We start from the raw sequence: 22244 nt of genomic DNA, 5'->3' as shown, positions 1-22244 counted from the left end.
GACGTGACAAACGGATGTGAAGACACGTCTTGCTGGATGAGCTAGACTTACTTTGGACGTGTGCGCACTGAACCCAGTCTGAGACATTTCCATCCCGAATGAAGACGTGAAGTTTCCGCTGGTGGCTGCGGAGAGAAATGTTCATCTCAGCTTTATTTATAGAAATCTCTCTCTCTCTCTCTCTCTCTCTCTTTCTGGCTTGTTCCAGGTTTTAAAAAGTGTGTTGCTCCAAGCAGCCAATCAGAATCAAACCCTATATAGTGTTATCGGGGTATAGCCTATCACAATCAAGGTAGGCTCCTCCCCATTGACTCCTCCCACAATCAGGCAGCTCTGCTCTGCCACATGGCACCATGAGAGGAAGTACTTCCTCGTCTTCCCATAGATGGGCGTGTGTGGGCGGAGCCAGTCCAGCTCACACAGACACAGCAGATTGTGACTGCAGCTCCTAGGATCAATATTCTACTGGAGGAGAATCAAGGAGGAGCTGGAAACTTTGTGTAGAAGGAGGTGGAGATGGAGGAGAGGAGAACTTTAAATTGTTTGATTGTTTGCCCTGAGTCTGGTTCTGCAGGATTCTTGCAGTCAGAAGGACGTTTTTCTTTCCTTGCAATCTGTTTGTTCATGTGAACAATAGATGATTATAAATCCAAAAAAGAGGAGTGTAACTATTGTTTATCATCAGTCACTTGTTTGGCAGTTGAACAGTAAAACTCCTCTTTCACAGTGTATAATCACCTTCCAGAGCGAAGATCTTGCTCCCCAGCGTGTCGACAATGTTCAGCAGAGCGAACTCGTCAGACACGTTGAAGAAGTGGTCTCGTAGTGGCTGACTGGAGATGGACTCAATCTCTTTGATGAACTTGTGCACTTCTTCTGCACTCTTGTTCTGACGATTGTAATCTCCCAGAACCTGGAAACCACATCCACATATCATCATCGTGTGATACGGATTGTGACAGATGCTGTCAGAATAGTGAGAATTTACCACTGTTTGCTTGCTTTTCTAGCTTATTTAGTCTAATCAGCATGCGTCCAATATCCAGAGTCAGCAGAAAGCAGCAGGCTCGTCAGGTTCAAGAAGCACAGAACGTTAAAATGATACAAGAAAACAGCTAAAGACACTCACAGCGATGCCAAACCTCTCGATGTCGTCGTCCTCGCAGTCTCCCATGACCTTGTTGAGATTGTGGAAGTCATGTGACTCTCCGTCCGTCACGATCACCATGACCTTCTTCACTCCAGGTCGAGCGCCACGCTCTGGCATGAAGGCCTCTTTCCTGAGGTCAAGGCACAGTCGGAAGAATAAAGTTGGATTGTCAAGATTGAGCTAAACATCAATAACTTCTGATCAAAGATTATTGATGATAGAGGAGCTCAGCGTCTCCTTCATCTGTTGACATTCTATGCCAGAAAGCAAGAAAAGACTCCAAATGCAAAACAAATGTCAGAGTTAAAGCCAAATAATTGAGATCAATACTGTACTGTTGATTTGTCTGTAATTGTAAAACCCAATTTTAGCAACCGATAATGTAATAATAGCGAGTAACACAATACCTGCCAATAAAATAATAAATAAGGTGTCTGAAAATTAGCAAAGCAAGAAATGTAATAAATGTAATAATAATGAAATATTACATCTAATATCTGAGCATTAAAACAACAATAGCCTTAAAAATGTAATAATTTCAGATTTTATAGTCATTTTGTTTGATATTTGCTGTTTGTTTTTCATTTTCAATGGGATGTATTAATTAAGATAGTATGGCAGAATATATAAGTTCATCTTTCAATTTACTTTCATTCAAGAATTTTAAACCCTTTGTTCTGGCTTTTAATTTTTCTTTACAATGAATGAATTAAACATACTTAACTAAAAATGAGACTGAATATCAAATACAATTATTTTGCAGTCTGCTTATCGAAAACAGGAATAAGGAATGTATTCTATTTTATTAACTCCCCCTCAGTTATGTTTGTAGTTATAGTTTACATTTGTTTTTATTTAATTAATTGACAAAAAACAGCAACAAACAAAACAATTCAACACAAAACAAAAGTTTCCAAGTTATGAATGAATTGGAAGAGAAGGCTGCAATTTTTCCCCACTATTTTATATTATTGATGTTAACTGTCCAGAATTAGCAGTGGAGTCACTCAGTGGAGGGGATAGAGGTGAACGATGTTCAGATGAGCTCTGGCAGACATTCAGTGGCAGGGAAGAAGAAAATAATGGAACATTTCTCTAAATATTATCTTTGTGTTATCCAGAATAAAAAAGGCCACAATGATCAGGTCGTTAGCAGGTATAGTTATTAGTTGACAGAGTCGATGAAACTGTTTCCATTCTTGATACTTGAATCTAATTTTGGACGTTTCTTCCTCTCCCTGATGTAACGAGATCAGAGTTGAAACCTGCGTGCAGACGAACAAGGGACCTGTTTCTCTGGTCAGTTGAGGAAAACTGACGATTTATGAAGGAAGGTCTGTCGTCTGTGGGACTTGAAATGGACCCAAGAGTTCATGAACCACAGCGAGACCTCAGAGGCTGGACGCCCACTGCCTGGTGCTCCGGCCTCCACAGGCTGGCTCCGTGCAGTACCCGGCTGGCTTCAGTACCTGGCTGTGTCGATGCCTAGGAAGGTCATGGTCTTGAACCCGGTCTGCTGAGGAAGATCCTTCACAAACTCCAGCAGGGCAGCGGTGTTGTCGAACTGGCTCAGGTTGACACGGTGAGTCACGCTCTCACCGTAAGACACGATGCCTACCTGGAAAACACAGAGTAGTTTTCTTTAGCCCACACCTCCTCCCTGGGCTTCTTCTTCTCCAGGACGATCTGCTGGAGCCCATGTGACACAATGTGCTTCATCCAGAAGGCAGAGGACTGCAGTACCATGCAAGACGGTGGAGCTCCATGGTGGGAAGACTTTCCCCTGCTGGAAAACTCCACCAATGTGACCACAATAAAAAACCACTGGTCTGCTCCAAGAGGATGGAAATACACTCAAGGTAGAACTCTGAAGAAAGGTGAAGTTCTTCAGAAGACGTTTTACTCCCACTGCTGTCACCAAGTGGAAAAACGCCTGAGAGGGGGCAATTAGGTAGTGAAATACAGAACCGAAAAACCTCAGCTGGCAGCCCATGATATATTCCTTCATTCACTTTTTCTCTCGATGCAGGATTATAACATCTCAGTGTATTGTGCTATAGAGACATGGAAGTAATAATATGCAGATATGGAAGCAGAAATTCAAAATAGTCAAATTATGTAGGTTTTTTCTTTATAGGTACTTAATTCAAACCAAATGTAGGTACAATTTACAAACTATAATCTACTTTTAAAATCCTAAGTTTACCCACAATGGATGGATGGATGTAAAAATGAACAGATGCAGACACTAATTGAATTTCCATGCGTGTGACTCACTTGTGAAAGCTTGGGTCCGATCTCCATTTTCTCTAGGAAGCGGAGGAGAAAGTGTGTGATGCTGGACCAGGGGTAGATACTGTTGGACCCGTCCAGAACCATCACGATGTCCAGTTCTGTCCCACAGTCTGACACAGGGGTTGGGTTGCATGATCAAAATCACACACTTTTCATACAAACAAACTGCTTCACATGAAATAGAAAAAAATAAAAAATACACACACACACACACAGACATACACACTTTTTTACATTTCCTGGTTTTCCAAATCTTCTGGAAAAGTATATTCAAATGTAGATACAACATTTTTTGCCCCTGGTTAATTTGCAGCTTCTTTTTTTATAAGTCGACACACTATTTTGATATTTGTAGACTTTATAAATGTTGCCTCTGCTTTAAAAAAAAAAACCACACCAGAAAAACACTTTTGACTCTATAAAACATCCAGAGAGATAGTGAACATAATGTTTAAAGAAAAACAGCCTAGAGACCAGAGGTCTCCTTCCTCAGTCCTCCAGAGCCCCGGTCCTGCAGGTTTAGCTCCTCCCAAAAGGAGACCTGAAGCTTCACAACAGTCTCACTTCATTTGTCTCAATACAAACAAAGTAAACTGCTGACTGCACCTCCTCAGAAAACACCAGATTATAGAATACATCCAGGTTTCTTCCTGTGTGTGTCCACTTTAAGCACACAGGCTGTCTGAGCAATCCACAGCAATTTTACATTGAAGAAGAAAAGAGAATTGAAAAAAAACAATCATTGCAGATTGTCGGATTTATTATAAGCATTTGGTTTTCACTAGATAATTACAGGCTGTTAAAAAAAAGAAATCACAGGAGCACAAAAATCAGCGTTTGGTTGAAGAAGCAGACTCATGGAGTCACAGAAATTCACTGTTTTTCCACAGGCCAAAACATTTCCGACCACTGATGCAGAGGATAATAAAACAACGTTTAAAAAGAAATAGAAAAAAAGAAGTCGAAATATGAAAGGCAGTGGAGCTTTTTAAGGAGGAGCAGCTGAAGGGTGGTCAGCGTGATTCCAAGCTTTCAAACTTCATCATGAGGCAAACTAGTGTTCACGTTCACACAGCAACGTTCTGACAAACACCTCAGTTTCCATGGAAACGGCAGAAAAACTGTCCTTAGCAAGTCAGACCACTAGTGGGTGCTGTTGCTAGTTTTAGTTTTAACCACCCACACACACACACACACACACACACACACACACACACACACACACACACACACACACACACACACACACACACACACACACACACACACACACACACACACACACACACACACACACACACACACACACACACACACACACACACACACACACACACACACACAGCAGGGAACAGACCTCTAAACATAAACACTGGGAGACATTCTAGTGGACAGACCACCAAGTTAGATTGTTATTATGGTGACTATCAAAATAAAACCACCAAGTTGGATTGTTTTTATGGTGACTGTCAAAATAAAACCACCAAGTTGGATTGTTATTATGGTGACTGTCAAAATAAAAGTACCAAGTTGGATTGTTGTTATGGTGACTGTCAAAATAAAACTACCAAGTTGGATTGTTATTATGGTGACTGTCCAAACAAAACCACCATTTTGGATTGTTGTTATGGTGACTGTCAAAATAAAACTACCAAGTTGGATTGTTATTATGGTGACTGTCAAAACAAAACCACCATTTTGGATTGTTGTTATGGTGACTGTCAGTGCTCTGCAGGCCACTCTTCCAGGGGGAGTGGCCTGCAGGCCGCTCTTCCAGGGGGTGTGGCCTGCAGAGCACTCTTCCAGGGGGTGTGGCCTGCAGGCTCATCAGCTGCCTCCTGACTCCATCATGTCACGCAGCTGAAGGGCTGGAGGAGAGAGGGATGAGGTGGCACAGCAGTTTAAAACAGGGAGGACGCGCTAAGCTCCCTCTCCTCCCATATGGGGGTGGGGGGTCTTGCTGGTGCCGCTCCCAGTACTTGATGTTTATCTCCCGGTCTGCAGTCACGTCCGGGGTGGGGCTGCCTACCTTGTGCCGCCGGCGCCATGGAGTTCAGGACTTGGAAGGAATCACTGACGTTGGCACAGACTCCTGAGATGTACTGCTGCTGGCCGCACATGTAGCCGTACTGAGGACCACACGCCTGTGGACACACACACACACACACACACACACACACACACACACACACACACACACACACACACACACACACACACACACACACACACACACACACACACACACACACACACACACACACACACACACACACACACACACACACACACACACACACACACACACACACACACACAAACACACAGTGAGGTCAGGGCAGAGAGGAGATCGTAGCCATAAAGACAAAAACCAAAAGGAAAGAACGACTCAAACGGAGGATTACGCTGCGACTGTTAAAAAAAAAAAAACAGCAGAGTGCTCCTCTGCAGAAAGCAGAGCCCAATAGGAAGCAGGAATCTCAAATTTACCAACAGTAACTGGAAAATTTAATAAAATCTATTAATCCTTTGGCATAATTTCCTTAAATGTTCCTGCATGTTCCACAGTGGCTTCCTTCTCTCTGAGGGAGCAGCCAGGAGACGCTCTGTGTTTTCTGAGGGAGCAGTCATTAGACGCTCTGTTTTCTGAGGGAGCAGTCATTAGACGCTCTGTTTTCTGAGGGAGCAGTCATTAGACGCTCTGTTTTCTGAGGGAGCAGTCATTAGACGCTCTGTTTTCTGAGGGAGCAGTCATTAGACACTCTGTGTTCTGAGGGAGCAGTCATTAGACGCTCTGTTTTCTGAGGGAGCAGTCATTAGACGCTCTGTTTTCTGAGCAAGCAGTCATTAGACGCTCTGTTTTCTGAGGGAGCAGTCATTAGACGCTCTGTTTTCTGAGCGAGCAGTCATTAGACGCTCTGTTTTCTGAGGGAGCAGTCATTAGACACTCTGTTTTCTGAGGGAGCAGTCATTAGACGCTCTGTTTTCTGAGGGAGCAGTCATTAGACGCTCTGTGTTCTGAGCAAGCAGTCATTAGACGCTCTGTGTTCTGAGGGAGCAGTCATTAGACGCTCTGTGTTCTGAGGGAGCAGTCATTAGACGCTCTGTGTTCTGAGGGAGCAGTCATTAGACGCTCTGTTTTCTGAGGGAGCAGTCATTAGACGCTCTGTTTTCTGAGGGAGCAGTCATTAGACGCTCTGTTTTCTGAGGGAGCAGTCATTAGACGCTCTGTTTTCTGAGGGAGCAGTCATTAGACGCTCTGTTTTCTGAGGGAGCAGTCATTAGACACTCTGTGTTCTGAGGGAGCAGTCATTAGACGCTCTGTTTTCTGAGGGAGCAGTCATTAGACGCTCTGTTTTCTGAGCAAGCAGTCATTAGACGCTCTGTTTTCTGAGGGAGCAGTCATTAGACGCTCTGTTTTCTGAGCGAGCAGTCATTAGACGCTCTGTTTTCTGAGGGAGCAGTCATTAGACACTCTGTTTTCTGAGGGAGCAGTCATTAGACGCTCTGTTTTCTGAGGGAGCAGTCATTAGACGCTCTGTGTTCTGAGCAAGCAGTCATTAGACGCTCTGTGTTCTGAGGGAGCAGTCATTAGACGCTCTGTGTTCTGAGGGAGCAGTCATTAGACGCTCTGTGTTCTGAGGGAGCAGTCATTAGACGCTCTGTTTTCTGAGGGAGCAGTCATTAGACGCTCTGTTTTCTGAGGGAGCAGTCATTAGACGCTCTGTTTTCTGAGGGAGCAGTCATTAGACGCTCTGTTTTCTGAGGGAGCAGTCATTAGACGCTCTGTTTTCTGAGGGAGCAGTCATTAGACGCTCTGTTTTCTGAGGGAGCAGTCATTAGACGCTCTGTTTTCTGAGGGAGCAGTCATTAGACGCTCTGTTTTCTGAGGGAGCAGTCATTAGACGCTCTGTTTTCTGAGGGAGCAGTCATTAGACGCTCTGTTTTCTGAGGGAGCAGTCATTAGACGCTCTGTTTTCTGAGGGAGCAGTCATTAGACGCTCTGTTTTCTGAGGGAGCAGTCAGGAGATGCTCTGTGTTCTGAGGGAGCAGTCATTAGACGCTCTGTTTTCTGAGGGAGCAGTCATTAGACGCTCTGTTTTCTGAGGGAGCAGTTATTAGACGCTCTGTGTTCTGAGGGAGCAGTCATTAGACGCTCTGTTTTCTGAGGGAGCAGTCATTAGACGCTCTGTTTTCTGAGGGAGCAGTCATTAGACGCTCTGTTTTCTGAGCGAGCAGTCATTAGACGCTCTGTTTTCTGAGGGAGCAGTCATTAGACACTCTGTTTTCTGAGGGAGCAGTCATTAGACGCTCTGTTTTCTGAGGGAGCAGTCATTAGACGCTCTGTTTTCTGAGCAAGCAGTCATTAGACGCTCTGTGTTCTGAGGGAGCAGTCATTAGACGCTCTGTGTTCTGAGGGAGCAGTCATTAGACGCTCTGTGTTCTGAGGGAGCAGTCATTAGACGCTCTGTTTTCTGAGGGAGCAGTCATTAGACGCTCTGTTTTCTGAGGGAGCAGTCATTAGACGCTCTGTTTTCTGAGGGAGCAGTCATTAGACGCTCTGTTTTCTGAGGGAGCAGTCAATAGACGCTCTGTTTTCTGAGGGAGCAGTCATTAGACGCTCTGTTTTCTGAGGGAGCAGTCATTAGACGCTCTGTTTTCTGAGGGAGCAGTCATTAGACGCTCTGTTTTCTGAGGGAGCAGTCATTAGACGCTCTGTTTTCTGAGGGAGCAGTCATTAGACGCTCTGTTTTCTGAGGGAGCAGTCATTAGACGCTCTGTTTTCTGAGGGAGCAGTCATTAGACGCTCTGTTTTCTGAGGGAGCAGTCATTAGACGCTCTGTTTTCTGAGGGAGCAGTCAGGAGATGCTCTGTGTTCTGAGGGAGCAGTCATTAGACGCTCTGTTTTCTGAGGGAGCAGTCATTAGACGCTCTGTTTTCTGAGGGAGCAGTTATTAGACGCTCTGTTTTCTGAGGGAGCAGTCATTAGATGCTCTGTGTTCTGAGGGAGCAGTCATTAGACGCTCTGTTTTCTGAGGGAGCAGTCATTAGACGCTCTGTTTTCTGAGGGAGCAGTCATTAGACGCTCTGTTTTCTGAGGGAGCAGTCATTAGACGCTCTGTTTTCTGAGGGAGCAGTCAGGAGATGCTCTGTTTTCTGAGGGAGCAGTCATTAGACGCTCTGTTTTCTGAGGGAGCAGTCAGGAGATGCTCTGTGTTCTGAGGGAGCAGTCATTAGACGCTCTGTGTTCTGAGGGAGCAGTCAGGAGATGCTCTGTGTTCTGAGGGAGCAGTCATTAGACACTCTGTTTTCTGAGCGAGCAGTCAGGAGATGCTATGTTTTCTGAGCGAGCAGTCAGGAGATGCTCTGTGTTCTCTCAGGGAACAGCCTGCAATCAGGATATGCTCTGTCAGCTCCTCCATCAAAAGTTCAGCCTGTGTGGAGGTGGTTCAGGGAATCACATAACCTTCTCATTTTATTTGTTCGTTTATCCAGTACAAATTAGTTACATTTTCTTTCCACACGCTGACAAGCGAATTAGTTACATTTTCCCATTTCAACATGCTGACGAGTGAATTAGTAAAATTTTTCCGTTTCCACACACTGACGAGTGAGTTAGTTACATTTTTACCTTTCCACATGCTGACGAGTGAGTTAGTTAAATTTTTACGTTTCCACACGCTGACGAGTGAGTTAGTTAAATTTTTACGTTTCTACACACTGACGAGTGAGTTAGTTACATTTTTACGTTTCTACACGCTGACGAGTGAGTTAGTTACATTTTTACGTTTCTACACACTGACGAGTGAGTTAGTTACATTTTTACGTTTCTACACGCTGACGAGTGAGTTAGTTACATTTTTACCTTTCCACACGCTGACGAGTGAGTTAGTTACATTTTTACGTTTCCACACGCTGACGAGTGAGTTAGTTACATTTTTACCTTTCCACACGCTGACGAGTGAGTTAGTTACATTTTTACCTTTCCACACGCTGACGAGTGAGTTAGTTACATTTTTACCTTTCCACACGCTGACGAGTGAGTTAGTTACATTTTTACCTTTCCACACGCTGACGAGTGAGTTAGTTACATTTTTACCTTTCCACACGCTGACGAGTGAGTTAGTTACATTTTTACGTTTCCACACGCTGACGAGTGAGTTAGTTACATTTTTACGTTTCTACACACTGACGAGTGAGTTAGTTACATTTTTACGTTTCCACACGCTGACGAGTGAGTTAGTTACATTTTTACCTTTCCACACGCTGACGAGTGAGTTAGTTACATTTTTACCTTTCCACACGCTGACGAGTGAGTTAGTTACATTTTTACGTTTCCACACGCTGACGAGTGAGTTAGTTACATTTTTCCGTTTCCACACGCTGACGAGTGAGTTAGTTACATTTTTACGTTTCCACACGCTGACGAGTGAGTTAGCTACATTTTTACCTTTCCACACGCTGACGAGTGAGTTAGTTACATTTTTACGTTTCCACACGCTGACGAGTGAGTTAGTTACATTTTTACGTTTCCACACGCTGACGAGTGAGTTAGTTAAATTTTTACGTTTCCACACGCTGACGAGTGAGTTAGTTAAATTTTTACGTTTCCACACGCTGACGAGTGAGTTAGTTACATTTTTACGTTTCCACACGCTGACGAGTGAGTTAGTTACATTTTTACGTTTCTACACACTGACGAGTGAGTTAGTTAAATTTTTACGTTTCCACACGCTGACGAGTGAGTTAGTTAAATTTTTACGTTTCCACACGCTGACGAGTGAGTTAGTTACATTTTTACGTTTCTACACACTGACGAGTGAGTTAGTTACATTTTTACGTTTCTACACACTGACGAGTGAGTTAGTTACATTTTTACGTTTCCACACGCTGACGAGTGAGTTAGTTAAATTTTTACGTTTCCACACGCTGACGAGTGAGTTAGTTACATTTTTACGTTTCTACACACTGACGAGTGAGTTAGTTACATTTTTACGTTTCCACACGCTGACGAGTGAGTTAGTTACATTTTTACTTTTCCACATGCTGACGAGTGAGTTAGTTACATTTTTACGTTTCTACACACTGATGAGTGAGTTAGTTACATTTTTATGTTTCCACATGCTGACGAGTGAGTTAGTTACATTTTTACGTTTCCACACGCTGACAAGTGAATTAGTTAAATTTTTACGTTTCCACACGCTGACAAGTGAATTAGTTAAATTTTTACGTTTCCACACGCTGACAAGTGAATTAGTTACATTTTTACGTTTCCACACGCTGACAAGTGAATTAGTTACATTTTCCCATTTCCACACGCTGACTTGTAAAGCAACACTGAAACCACAACAGAAGTGTTCACCTGATACGTTGTCATGTGACCCCGCCCTTCAGTTGTCCTCATTACATGTAGGAATTCAATCTTTCATTAAACGTATTAGTTAGAAAATTTCTCAATCCCAAGTACACAAATAAATACTCGTTTACTTGGTGAGTACATACTCAGAAGTACAGACTTTTGGAATTACCAAGTTCACACAAGTCATCTCTTGATGCATCCTTGATAAAGTGGGCAGAGCAAGAGGGCGAGATGTGTACTTTGAATTGGATCACTACTTGTTCACCAACTGAATGATGTTTCAAAAATACTCCAGAAAGTACTGACAAGTACACATGTTGAGTAACGGCCATTGTGTTAATCTGCGTTATTAAATGAGGATTTTCACACTTCAGTGCCTGGGACGAGTAATGGATTACGGATTACCTTACTAGCCCTAACCCACCCTCACTGTGCGAAACCAGACTTTTTCTGTCCAATCAGAAAGATTCTACAATCATCCAGATGAGATCAGTGAAAAGATTCAGGATCATATAGTTCCTAGAAAGGTAAAAGGAATCTAGATCTAGAAGTGTAGAATTTACACTCTGATATGTGGTATTAACATCATTTAAGTGAAGTTACAATGTGTTTTGGTGGATTGTTTCTCCATATCCATACACTTGGTGGTCCGGTTAATTCACATTCCCAGGACATGAAGCTACATTTGGACAGTGTCCGTCCCACTGTCTCCACCCCTCTGTCTCCGTCCCACTGTCTCCACAGAGGCCAGAGATCAGGGAATGCTTGCGTTCAGACCAGTTTTGTTGCCGTAAAATATGCAAAGATCAGACTTTGTAGTTTTCTATAGAACATGTAGGACATTGCTTCGTACCAGAAACCCTCCGTGGGGATTGGTCACCAGCGTGGTTCCCATGGTCATGTTCTCCTTCACTTCACGCAAGTTGGGAATGGTTGTATTTTCTGGAAAAAAGAAAAGGGGGGGTGGATGAATAAACAGAGCGAGACCAACAGTAGAGGATGAACAGCTGGACAAATTCCTCTTTTTCATTTTCCCACAGGAAGAAAACTGCTCGGTCTCCTCGCTCACTTCCGCCTGACCTGGAGACGGAATAACCTCTGACACGTGACTAAAAGTAGCTTCTTTTATGTTTTGCTCTGCCGTCTCTCTGTGTGCTTCGGCAAAACAAGCATTTTGTGGAGAAACATGGGAGAAAAGAAGGGGATTCTTGAAGCCATCTCAACATGTGGACAGCTTGAGGAATGCATTGAATTCGATTGTGCTCCTCGTTTCGTCTGAATCCACAGATTCCCACAAACACTTTAGGTTTGGATGGAGCTCCTCCAGGACAGCATTTTAAAGTTACATTGGCTTCATCTAAGAGTGGCTGCAGAGTGCTGCTCACTGTGCTTCCTGTCCTTGGGCTGCTGCAGCCAATCAAAGAGCTGTTTAACCCCAACCACCAGACTGCCCAATAAAAACACATTCGAATATCACTCCAACCTACTGAGGCTTTGACACGGCATTAAACTGTGAGCTACTGCAGTAAACTGTGAAGGAAGAGAGACACACACACACACACACACACACACACACACACACACACACACACACACACACACACACACACACACACACACACACACACACACACACACACACACACACACACACACACACACACACACACACACACACACACACACACACACACACACACACGTGACATCATGCCTCTCCCATTCCAAAAGTTGTGTAAAAAGGAGGCAGTGGTTAGCATTAGCATTCTCGCCTCACAGCGAGACGGTTGTGGGTTCAAGTCTAACCCAAGGCCTTTCTAAGTGGAGTTTGCATGTTCTCCTCTGGGTGCTCCAGTTTTCTCCCACAGTCCAAAAACATGCACATGACATCAACTAGTGATGCTAAATTGCAGCGAGTTGTGAATGTAAACGTCAATATGTGTTTGCCTGGTGACCTGTCCAGGTGAACCCTAACCCTCGCCCACAGTAGGCTGGGATCAGCTCCAGCACTCTGCGACCCTGTACTGTATAAGAAGAAAGAAGAAGGAGGGATGACTCCAATCAATGAAGTATCTATGAGCTCTAATGGTGGCTCTAACTACGGCTCTAATGGTGGCTCTAACTACGGCTCTGATGGCGGCTCTAACTACGGCTCTAATGGTGGCTCTAACTACGGCTCTAATGGTGGCTCTAACTACGGCTCTGATGGCGGCTCTAACTACGGCTCTGATGGTGGCTCTAACTACGGCTCTAATGGTGGCTCTAACTACGGCTCTGATGGCGGCTCTAACTACGGCTCTGATGGCGGCTCTAACTACGGCTCTGATGGCGGCTCTAACAACGGCTCTGATGGCGGCTCTAACTACGGCTCTGATGGCGGCTCTAACTACGGCTCTGATGGCGGCTCTAACTACGGCTCTGATGGCGGCTCTAACTACGGCTCTGATGGCGGCTCTAATGGCGGCTCTAACTACGGCTCTGATGGCGGCTCTAACTACGGCTCTGATGGCGGCTCTAACTACGGCTCTGATGGCGGCTCTAACTACGGCTCTGATGGCGGCTCTAACTACGGCTCTGATGGCGGCTCTAATGGCGGCTCTAACTACGGCTCTGATGGCGGCTCTAACTACGGCTCTGATGGCGGCTCTAACTACGGCTCTGATGGCGGCTCTAACTACGGCTCTGATGGCGGCTCTAACTACGGCTCTGATGGCGGCTCTAACTACGGCTCTGATGGCGGCTCTGATGGCGGCTCTGATGGCGGCTCCAACTACGGCTCTGATGGCGGCTCTAACTACGGCTCTGATGGTGGCTCTAACTACGGCTCTGATGGCGGCTCTGATGGCGGCTCTAACAACGGCTCTGATGGCGGCTCTGATGGCGGCTCTAACAACGGCTCTGATGGCGGCTCTAACAACGGCTCTAATGGCGGCTCTAACTACGGCTCTGATGGCGGCTCTAACTACGGCTCTGATGGCGGCTCTAACTACGGCTCTGATGGCGGTTCTGATGGTGGCTCTAACTACGGCTCTGATGGCGGCTCTGATGGCGGCTCTAACTACGGCTCTAATGGCGGCTCTAACTACGGCTCTGATGGCGGCTCTGATGGCGGCTCTAACTACGGCTCTGATGGCGGCTCTGATGGCGGTTCTGATGGTGGCTCTAACTACGGCTCTGATGGCGGCTCCGATGGCGGCTCTAACTACGGCTCTGATGGCGGCTCTGATGGCGGCTCTAACTACGGCTCTGATGGCGGCTCTGATGGCGGCTCTAACTACGGCTCTGATGGCGGCTCTGATGGCGGCTCTGATGGCGGCTCTAACTACGGCTCTGATGGCGGCTCTGATGGCGGCTCCGATGGCGGCTCCGATGGCGGCTCCGATGGCGGCTCCGATGGCGACTCTAATGGCGGCTCCAACTACGGCTCTGATGGCGGCTCTGATGGCGGCTCTGATGGCGGCTCTAACTACGGCTCTGATGGCGGCTCTAACTACGGCTCTGATGGCGGCTCTGATGGTGGCTCTAACTACGGCTCTGATGGCGGCTCTAACTACGGCTCTGATGGCGGCTCTGATGGCGGCTCTGATGGCGGCTCTGATGGCGGTTCTGATGGTGGCTCTAACTACGGCTCTGATGGCGGCTCCGATGGCGGCTCTAACTACGGCTCTGATGGCGGCTCTGATGGTGGCTCTAACTACGGCTCTGATGGCGGTTCTGATGGTGGCTCTAACTACGGCTCTGATGGCGGCTCCGATGGCGGCTCTAACTACGGCTCTGATGGCGGCTCTGATGGCGGCTCTAACTACGGCTCTGATGGCGGCTCTGATGGCGGCTCTGATGGTGGCTCTAACTACGGCTCTGATGGCGGCTCTAACTACGGCTCTGATGGCGGCTCTGATGGCGGCTCTGATGGCGGCTCCGATGGCGGCTCTGATGGCGGCTCTAACTACGGCTCTGATGGCGGCTCTGATGGCGGCTCTGATGGCGGCTCTGATGGCGGTTCTGATGGTGGCTCTAACTACGGCTCTGATGGCGGCTCCGATGGCGGCTCTAACTACGGCTCTGATGGCGGCTCTGATGGCGGCTCTAACTACGGCTCTGATGGCGGCTCTGATGGCGGCTCTAACTACGGCTCTGATGGCGGCTCTGATGGCGGCTCTGATGGCGGCTCCGATGGCGGCTCCGATGGCGGCTCCGATGGCGGCTCCGATGGCGGCTCTAATGGCGGCTCCAACTACGGCTCTGATGGCGGCTCTGATGGCGGCTCTGATGGCGGCTCTAACTACGGCTCTGATGGCGGCTCTAACTACGGCTCTGATGGCGGCTCTGATGGCGGCTCTGATGGCGGCTCCGATGGCGGCTCTGATGGCGGCTCTAACTACGGCTCTGATGGCGGCTCTGATGGCGGCTCTAACTACGGCTCTGATGGCGGCTCTGATGGCGGCTCCGATGGCGGCTCTGATGGCGGCTCTAACTACGGCTCTGATGGCGGCTCTGATGGCGGCTCTGATGGCGGCTCTAACTACGGCTCTGATGGCGGCTCTGATGGCGGCTCTAACTACGGCTCTGATGGCGGCTCTGATGGCGGCTCTAACTACGGCTCTGATGGCGGCTCTGATGGCGGCTCTAACTACGGCTCTGATGGCGGCTCTGATGGCGGCTCTAACTACGGCTCTGATGGCGGCTCTGATGGCGGCTCTGATGGCGGCTCTAACTACGGCTCTGATGGCGGCTCTGATGGCGGCTCTGATGGCGGCTCTGATGGCGGCTCTGATGGCGGCTCTGCAGACTCTTGACCGGAAGCCACTTTGTGTTTATCTGTTATATTAAGATAAATTGGAAGGATGAAGCATTAAAACCTTGTTTATTTACTCTCTTCCTGTTCAGTTGGGCTCGGCTTCCTGCCCCAGGGAACCAGAGATAATACAAGTACACACACATCACATACCACAGAAAGTACTTGCAGATACAGAAGTGATTAGGTATTATTTGTTTATCTTCTCAGCTAAGCTGTTTGGCCTTTAAAATATCAGCAAATGATCCTCAACGTTCTGTCAGTGTGTCCTGACCACAGTGTCTGGTTCAGTCAGTTGTCCCCAGACAGAAGACGTTCCCTACACACATTTATTTTCAGGGACTTTCTGTAGGGTGTTTCAAGACAATCTACAACCTTCACACATCCCAGAATCTCAGATGTTCTCAAACCCGAGCAAAAGTTAAAGCTCTTACACTTTCTAGAACTCTCACAGATAACCCTAAAATATAGTAGATCTCCCACACATTCTAGAACCCTCACAACATCTAGAACTTCACACATTCCAGAACTCACACAGTCTATAACCCTATCACATCCCAGTACTTTCCCACATTCAAGAACCCTCATATATTCTAGAACTGTCACACATTCTAGAAAATTTACACATTGTATAAACTTCATATATTCAACAAAACTCCCACATTCCAGAACCCTCCCACAATCTAGAACCCTAACAGATAACCCGAAGACATTCTAGAACTACCACACATTCTACGACTACCACACAACTACCCTCACACCTTCTCGACCCGTCACATTCTGTTGGTGCCAGAGATTCTAGATAATGCCAGTGTTGCGTGGTGCCAGTGCGAGATGAGATGATCTAACCATGTGCAGCATCGCTGGGCAGTCAGTCATAATCACATCAGCTGAAGGGAATAGTTCTCACTTTAATCATGTTTATGATATTTCCGTACGATAACACGGAAACGGTTTCAGTTCAGTTTAGAGTTCCTGTCTCTTTAAAGACGACTCATGGATTCCTTATTGTCGTCTTGTGCAGCCTGTGCGAAATCGATGAGACGAGTGAGTAAAATGTGAAAACCAGACTGTAAACAAACACAGCTGTGAGAGCTGGAGGACGAGACTCTGCTATCTGTGCATCTTCCACTTCTCTTTTTGGGGCTGCAGTCTGAACTCTGCATCACTCTCTGATATCTCTGTAAACACTGTCTTCTGACTGTCTCGCCACTTAATCCCGATAAGGATGAATCCGGACGAATGAAACTGCTGACAAAATGGTCTGAGTGGCTTTATTATTCCCATCGCTCAGAGCAGTAATTATAGCCGCATGATAATAACAATGTAAACAAGCTGCAGAAACAGCCTTACGTTTTTGGGGGGTTTTTTTGGCCAGGCTGTTCTGAAACTAACGGTGGAGAGTTTGGAAAGAGCCCCAAAAGAAGGCATGCTGAAAATTAACTCTCACTACAGGGACTGTTAAATCCAAAAATATTCTGTATATGATTTAAATTTTTATTAGATTGTTTACAATTCACTCGAATGGAGTTTGTCTCTTCTGCACCAAGTAGGAATAAATGAGCCATTTTAACAACTTAAATTAATTTATATGGTCACACAAAGCAAGCTTTCAAAGTGGAGAGAATGCAGCTCATACATTATATAGTACAGGTTTAATTTACCCAAATATGTTGCAATAGTGAATAATGTTGCAATAATGAAATGTGAAAACAAGAATTAAGGAGTGCTGACATTTTTATAACGTATTTACCAGTTTTAAATATTTGAGCCATTTTAGAAGGTTTAGCCGTTTAAGTTGTTCCAGCAGGTTAAGTTGTTCCTCCCATTTCTCTATTTTATCATTGAAGTGTTACAGATATTTTGGATTTATATGGCCTCCTTAACGTTTTCAAGTGAAGACTGAAAGTTTTTGTGCACAGTCACTGAAAATGCTACCTTTTTCAAATAGTGGGAGAATTAATTTAATTAATATCAAATTAATGCATGTTGATTGAATTTTTAAACATAAAATCATGTTTTTTTTAATGAAATCAGCTGCGAGACTCTCGTAAAACTGGCCTTATTTTCTGAGTTGCAGTACACGAATAGACCGACGGAGGAATTCTTACTGGGCAGCTCCAGTTTGACACACTTGTTGTCCACCTTCCCCACTGGACATTTGTACACGTCTCCCGTCCGTGTCGCCGGCTGCCCCGACAGCGGCGATCCAATCAGAACCCTGGCAAGAAGAAACACAAGAAGTTAGGACCGGGTTTGAAATTCAGCCAAGCAACACACACCAACTTTTTACAATTATGATAACAAGCAGTGTTCGCTTATTATTACTACCAAAATGAGGAGCTGGCAGGTACGGAAGTTGAGGTTCACACCAATGTAAACTCTAGTCAATTATACTGACACTGTTAAATTAAACATAAACCGCAGGAATACGCAGGCTGGTAGAGTTATTATACTTCATTATGATTGCTTTATGAGCCTGTGGCTTTATTATTATACAATCTCTCCATGTCGCAGCCTTCACCAGGCTGCGACATGGAGAGATTGTATTTGTATGTATGATTGGATGTTTGCAGCATTTTTGGTTCAGAAGGTCTGAACTGGACATGTAGGCCTCCCTCTGGAGGTAAAGTGAAGCTAAAAACAGTCGGTCATCTGCCTTCCTCTAAACACTTAGGCCTATTAACATTCCTGAAATGTAATGGACCCAGGTCATCTGAAGAGACCAGAACAAGACGCCAAGCTGGCCAAAACACTGCCATCAGTTATGATGCTGGGACATATGTCCCCTTCTTTTATTCGGCTGTTAGTAAAAGATAAACAGATATAAATAGTTCAGCATGTCCAGTGTTGGAGATGAAGACATGGTGCTGGATCACCACTGCTCTCTGGAGAAACTTGTTGCTTCAGCAGAAACAACATGAGAGCTGCTGTCTCTCTGTTCTGCTTTACCTCAAAAACTCTTTGCTTCAGCATTATTCTTAAAACTCGCGGTCTTATAAATTTTAGAAAAGTTTCTTATTTACGCGGCAACATATTGAAAACGTCCAGTGAAAAATGCCTGAAGACCTGAGAATGACGTGCTTAGCCTGCCTGGCCATGAGTTGCGCTGTTGGTTGTTTTTAATAATGAAACGACACACATGCTGTATAGAAAAATAGTCTCAGCATTGATGGGACAACACGGACATTCTTGTGGACAGATGCGAAGTTGGATTGTTATTATGGTAACTGTCAAAATAAAAGTACCAAGTTGGATTGTTATTATGGTTACTGTCAAAATAATGGTAACAAGTCCCAGGAGAATATGAACTGGGAGTCATGACAGTCTCGAGGAGACATGTTTTTTATTGTCCAGCTCCTGAGCATGTGCAGAAGAACATCTGCAACAGCAGTGTGTCAGAAAAGTTGTCTTTTCTCCCGTTTCCATGGAGTCAGAGTGTTCACAAAAAGCTGCACCTTTGGAGCCTTTTTCAGAAAGTTGCATTTTAGAATAGAATAGAATAGAATGTCTTTTTTGTCATTTTCATTGGCTCCAACCACCACAATGGCGAAAATTTGTTTCTGTTTTCAATTGAACATGCCAAAATTAAACATTGGCGTGTCTTTGTAAAAGCTGACTGTCATGTCTTTCTGCTCTGCCAACTTAGCTGTTAGCTTTAGCTTTGACAATGATAGCTTTAGCATGAGCATTCAAACTTTTATATACATCAATAGTTTGTATGCTTTAGCAGGCTCCAGTAAATATTATAGAGTATGATCAAACCTGACTGCTCCTGAGTTGTTAGCTTTAGCATTGACTTTGCTAGCTTTCACGTAAGTGCTGCAAGTTTGTTTTAACGCTCGCAATAGTTGCGAAACTCTGGCAGGCTCTGATAAACATTAGCTTTAGGTCCTGTCCACATGAGCCAAAATAATATTTTTTTTTTACCATCATTCTTCAAAAAACGTTTTCCATACACACATCACTATGAACATGGCTCAAAACAATGTAGTACACATGCCAGGCCTTTAGGTGGGGTTGTAACTACCACAGAAATACACAAAAAAAAAGAGAAGAAGACATAATACTTCTGCTCATCCTCATATTCAACAAATCCAGTATATCTCAGACGAGCATCAGCAGCTCTTGCAGCTCCACCTGGAACAGGTAGTCCCCCATGTTGTTGTTGTTAAGTGACATCACAGAAGGGGAGGCGGGGCTATAGGTCGAGAGGTGGAGCTATGGCATCATCATTTTTAGCTAATGTGCATCCTGTCTGTCCACATGTCAAAGCCTTGGCGGAATTTTCTAATTTCTCCACTCTGGAACTCGTTTTCAGGCTCCTAAAAGCTGCGTCATGTTGATGATGGGACAAATAATAAAAAAACTAATTAAAATCAAACAGCACCGTGCCATTATGAAACCTAACTGCAACCATCTCTCCCCTAGTTGTACTGAATTTGCTTTAGCTTTAGCATCATCTGACGACGCAGCGTCTCGCTGTATCTTTATCTTTTAGCTCAAACATTTGGCCACACTTTTATCTGCAGGAGTTGCAGAGCCGATGTGTTTCCAGAGAACAGAGGAGGCTCAGTCTCAGCCACTCCTCTGATTAGCCCTGAGTGAATCACTGTAACTGAACTCATATGAGTCGGATAATGTTGTGGGGTCACCAGGTAGCCCAGCAGCTCCAGCAACTGAAGAATACATGTAGAAACAATGAGACACAGAAAGGCATGAAACCACAATCCAATAGCATTTAACGAGGTTTTTGAAGAAATGTGTTGAGCAGGAAGCTATGGGTGCTTGGTTTTAGTATTTACGGGGCGGGTAAGTGGATATGTGTCCAGCAGTTTGTGGTTAACAGCTAGTAGTAAAAGCAAGGATCCTCATTACAGCAGCAGCTGCTGTGCTCTCCTTCACTCACTGCTACTGCTAAACCTTTCAATTTCTCAATGCTGCCGTTCCTGAACTCTGACGACTTACTTACACGTACTTCCAAGTGAAAATGCATCATCTTTGCATGTTCAGTTCAGAAATGATTCACTTTACATAGCAATGTTTGGAAAATGATGTTAGTTAGTCGAAATGGCAGAAATGCTGAAAATTATGTAATCATGTTGGACCACTGGTGGGTGCTGTTGTTTGCTTTTGTAATGACACCACACACACACACACACACACACACACACACACACACACACACACACACACACACACACACACACACACACACACACACACACACACACACACACACACACACACACACACACACACACACACACACACACCAGATAACAATGAGTTCTAAACATTAACACTGGGAACACGGACATTCTAGTAGATTGTTATTACAGTGACTGTCAGAATAAAAGTACCAAGTCCAGGAGAATCTGGACTGGGAGTCATGACACAACAGAGGAGACTTTGTTCTGATTGTCTCTACTGAGCATGTGCAGAAGAACAAGTTACTACTGAGAATGTGCAGGAGAACAAGTTACTACTGAGAATGTGCAGGAGAACTGGTTACTACTGAGCATGTGCAGAAGAACTGGTTACTACTGAGCATGTGCAGGAGAACTGGTTACTACTGAGCATGTGCAGAAGAACTGGTTACTACTGAGCATGTGCAGAAGAACAAGTTACTACTGAGCATGTGCAGAAGAACAAGTTACTACTGAGCATGTGCAGAAGAACAAGTTACTACTGAGAATGTGCAGGAGAACTGGTTACTACTGAGAATGTGCAGGAGAACTGGTTACTACTGAGCATGTGCAGAAGAACAAGTTACTACTGAGAATGTGCAGGAGAACAAGTTACTACTGAGAATGTGCAGGAGAACTGGTTACTACTGAGCATGTGCAGAAGAACAAGTTACTACTGAGCATGTGCAGGAGAACTGGTTACTACTGAGCATGGGCAGAAGAACTGGTTACTACTGAGAATGTGCAGGAGAACTGGTTACTACTGAGAATGTGCAGGAGAACTGGTTACTACTGAGAATGTGCAGGAGAACAAGTTACTACTGAGAATGTGCAGGAGAACTGGTTACTACTGAGAATGTGCAGGAGAACAAGTTACTACTGAGCATGTGCAGGAGAACTGGTTACTACTGAGCATGTGCAGGAGAACTGGTTACTACTGAGCATGTGCAGGAGAACTGGTTACTACTGAGAATGTGCAGGAGAACTGGTTACTACTGAGAATGTGCAGGAGAACAAGTTACTACTGAGAATGTGCAGGAGAACTGGTTACTACTGAGCATGTGCAGAAGAACAAGTTACTACTGAGCATGTGCAGGAGAACTGGTTACTACTGAGCATGTGCAGGAGAACTGGTTACTACTGAGAATGTGCAGAAGAACAAGTTACTACTGAGCATGTGCAGGAGAACTGGTTACTACTGAGAATGTGCAGAAGAACAAGTTACTACTGAGCATGTGCAGGAGAACTGGTTACTACTGAGCATGTGCAGAAGAACAAGTTACTACTGAGCATGTGCATGAGAACTGGTTACTACTGAGCATGTGCAGAAGAACAAGTTACTACTGAGCATGTGCAGGAGAACTGGTTACTACTGAGCATGTGCAGGAGAACAAGTTACTACTGAGCATGTGCAGGAGAACAAGTTACTACTGAGAATGTGCAGAAGAACTGGTT

At 45.1% G+C, this 22244-nt stretch overlaps 1 protein-coding gene across 1 annotated transcript in view; it reads right to left on the bottom strand.

The window, feature by feature from the left end:
* Positions 1-22244, bottom strand: part of itga1 (integrin, alpha 1) — a 76533-nt gene that overhangs the window by 34675 nt on the left and 19614 nt on the right. The window contains exons 3-10 of the mRNA XM_080521458.1: positions 17712-17821; positions 11659-11747; positions 5475-5589; positions 3428-3555; positions 2620-2768; positions 1130-1280; positions 739-913; positions 52-125 (exon numbers count right to left, since the gene is read on the bottom strand). Coding sequence (XP_080377584.1) covers positions 52-125; positions 739-913; positions 1130-1280; positions 2620-2768; positions 3428-3555; positions 5475-5589; positions 11659-11747; positions 17712-17821 — 991 coding nt within the window. The remainder of the gene's footprint in view (positions 1-51; positions 126-738; positions 914-1129; positions 1281-2619; positions 2769-3427; positions 3556-5474; positions 5590-11658; positions 11748-17711; positions 17822-22244) is intronic.

Source organism: Blennius ocellaris, assembly GCF_963422515.1.
Source record: "Blennius ocellaris genome assembly, contig: SCAFFOLD_103, whole genome shotgun sequence".
Lineage (NCBI taxonomy): Eukaryota > Metazoa > Chordata > Actinopteri > Blenniiformes > Blenniidae > Blennius > Blennius ocellaris.
Note: the sequence above shows the minus strand (reverse complement) of the source record. Positions and strands in the feature narration are given on the sequence as shown.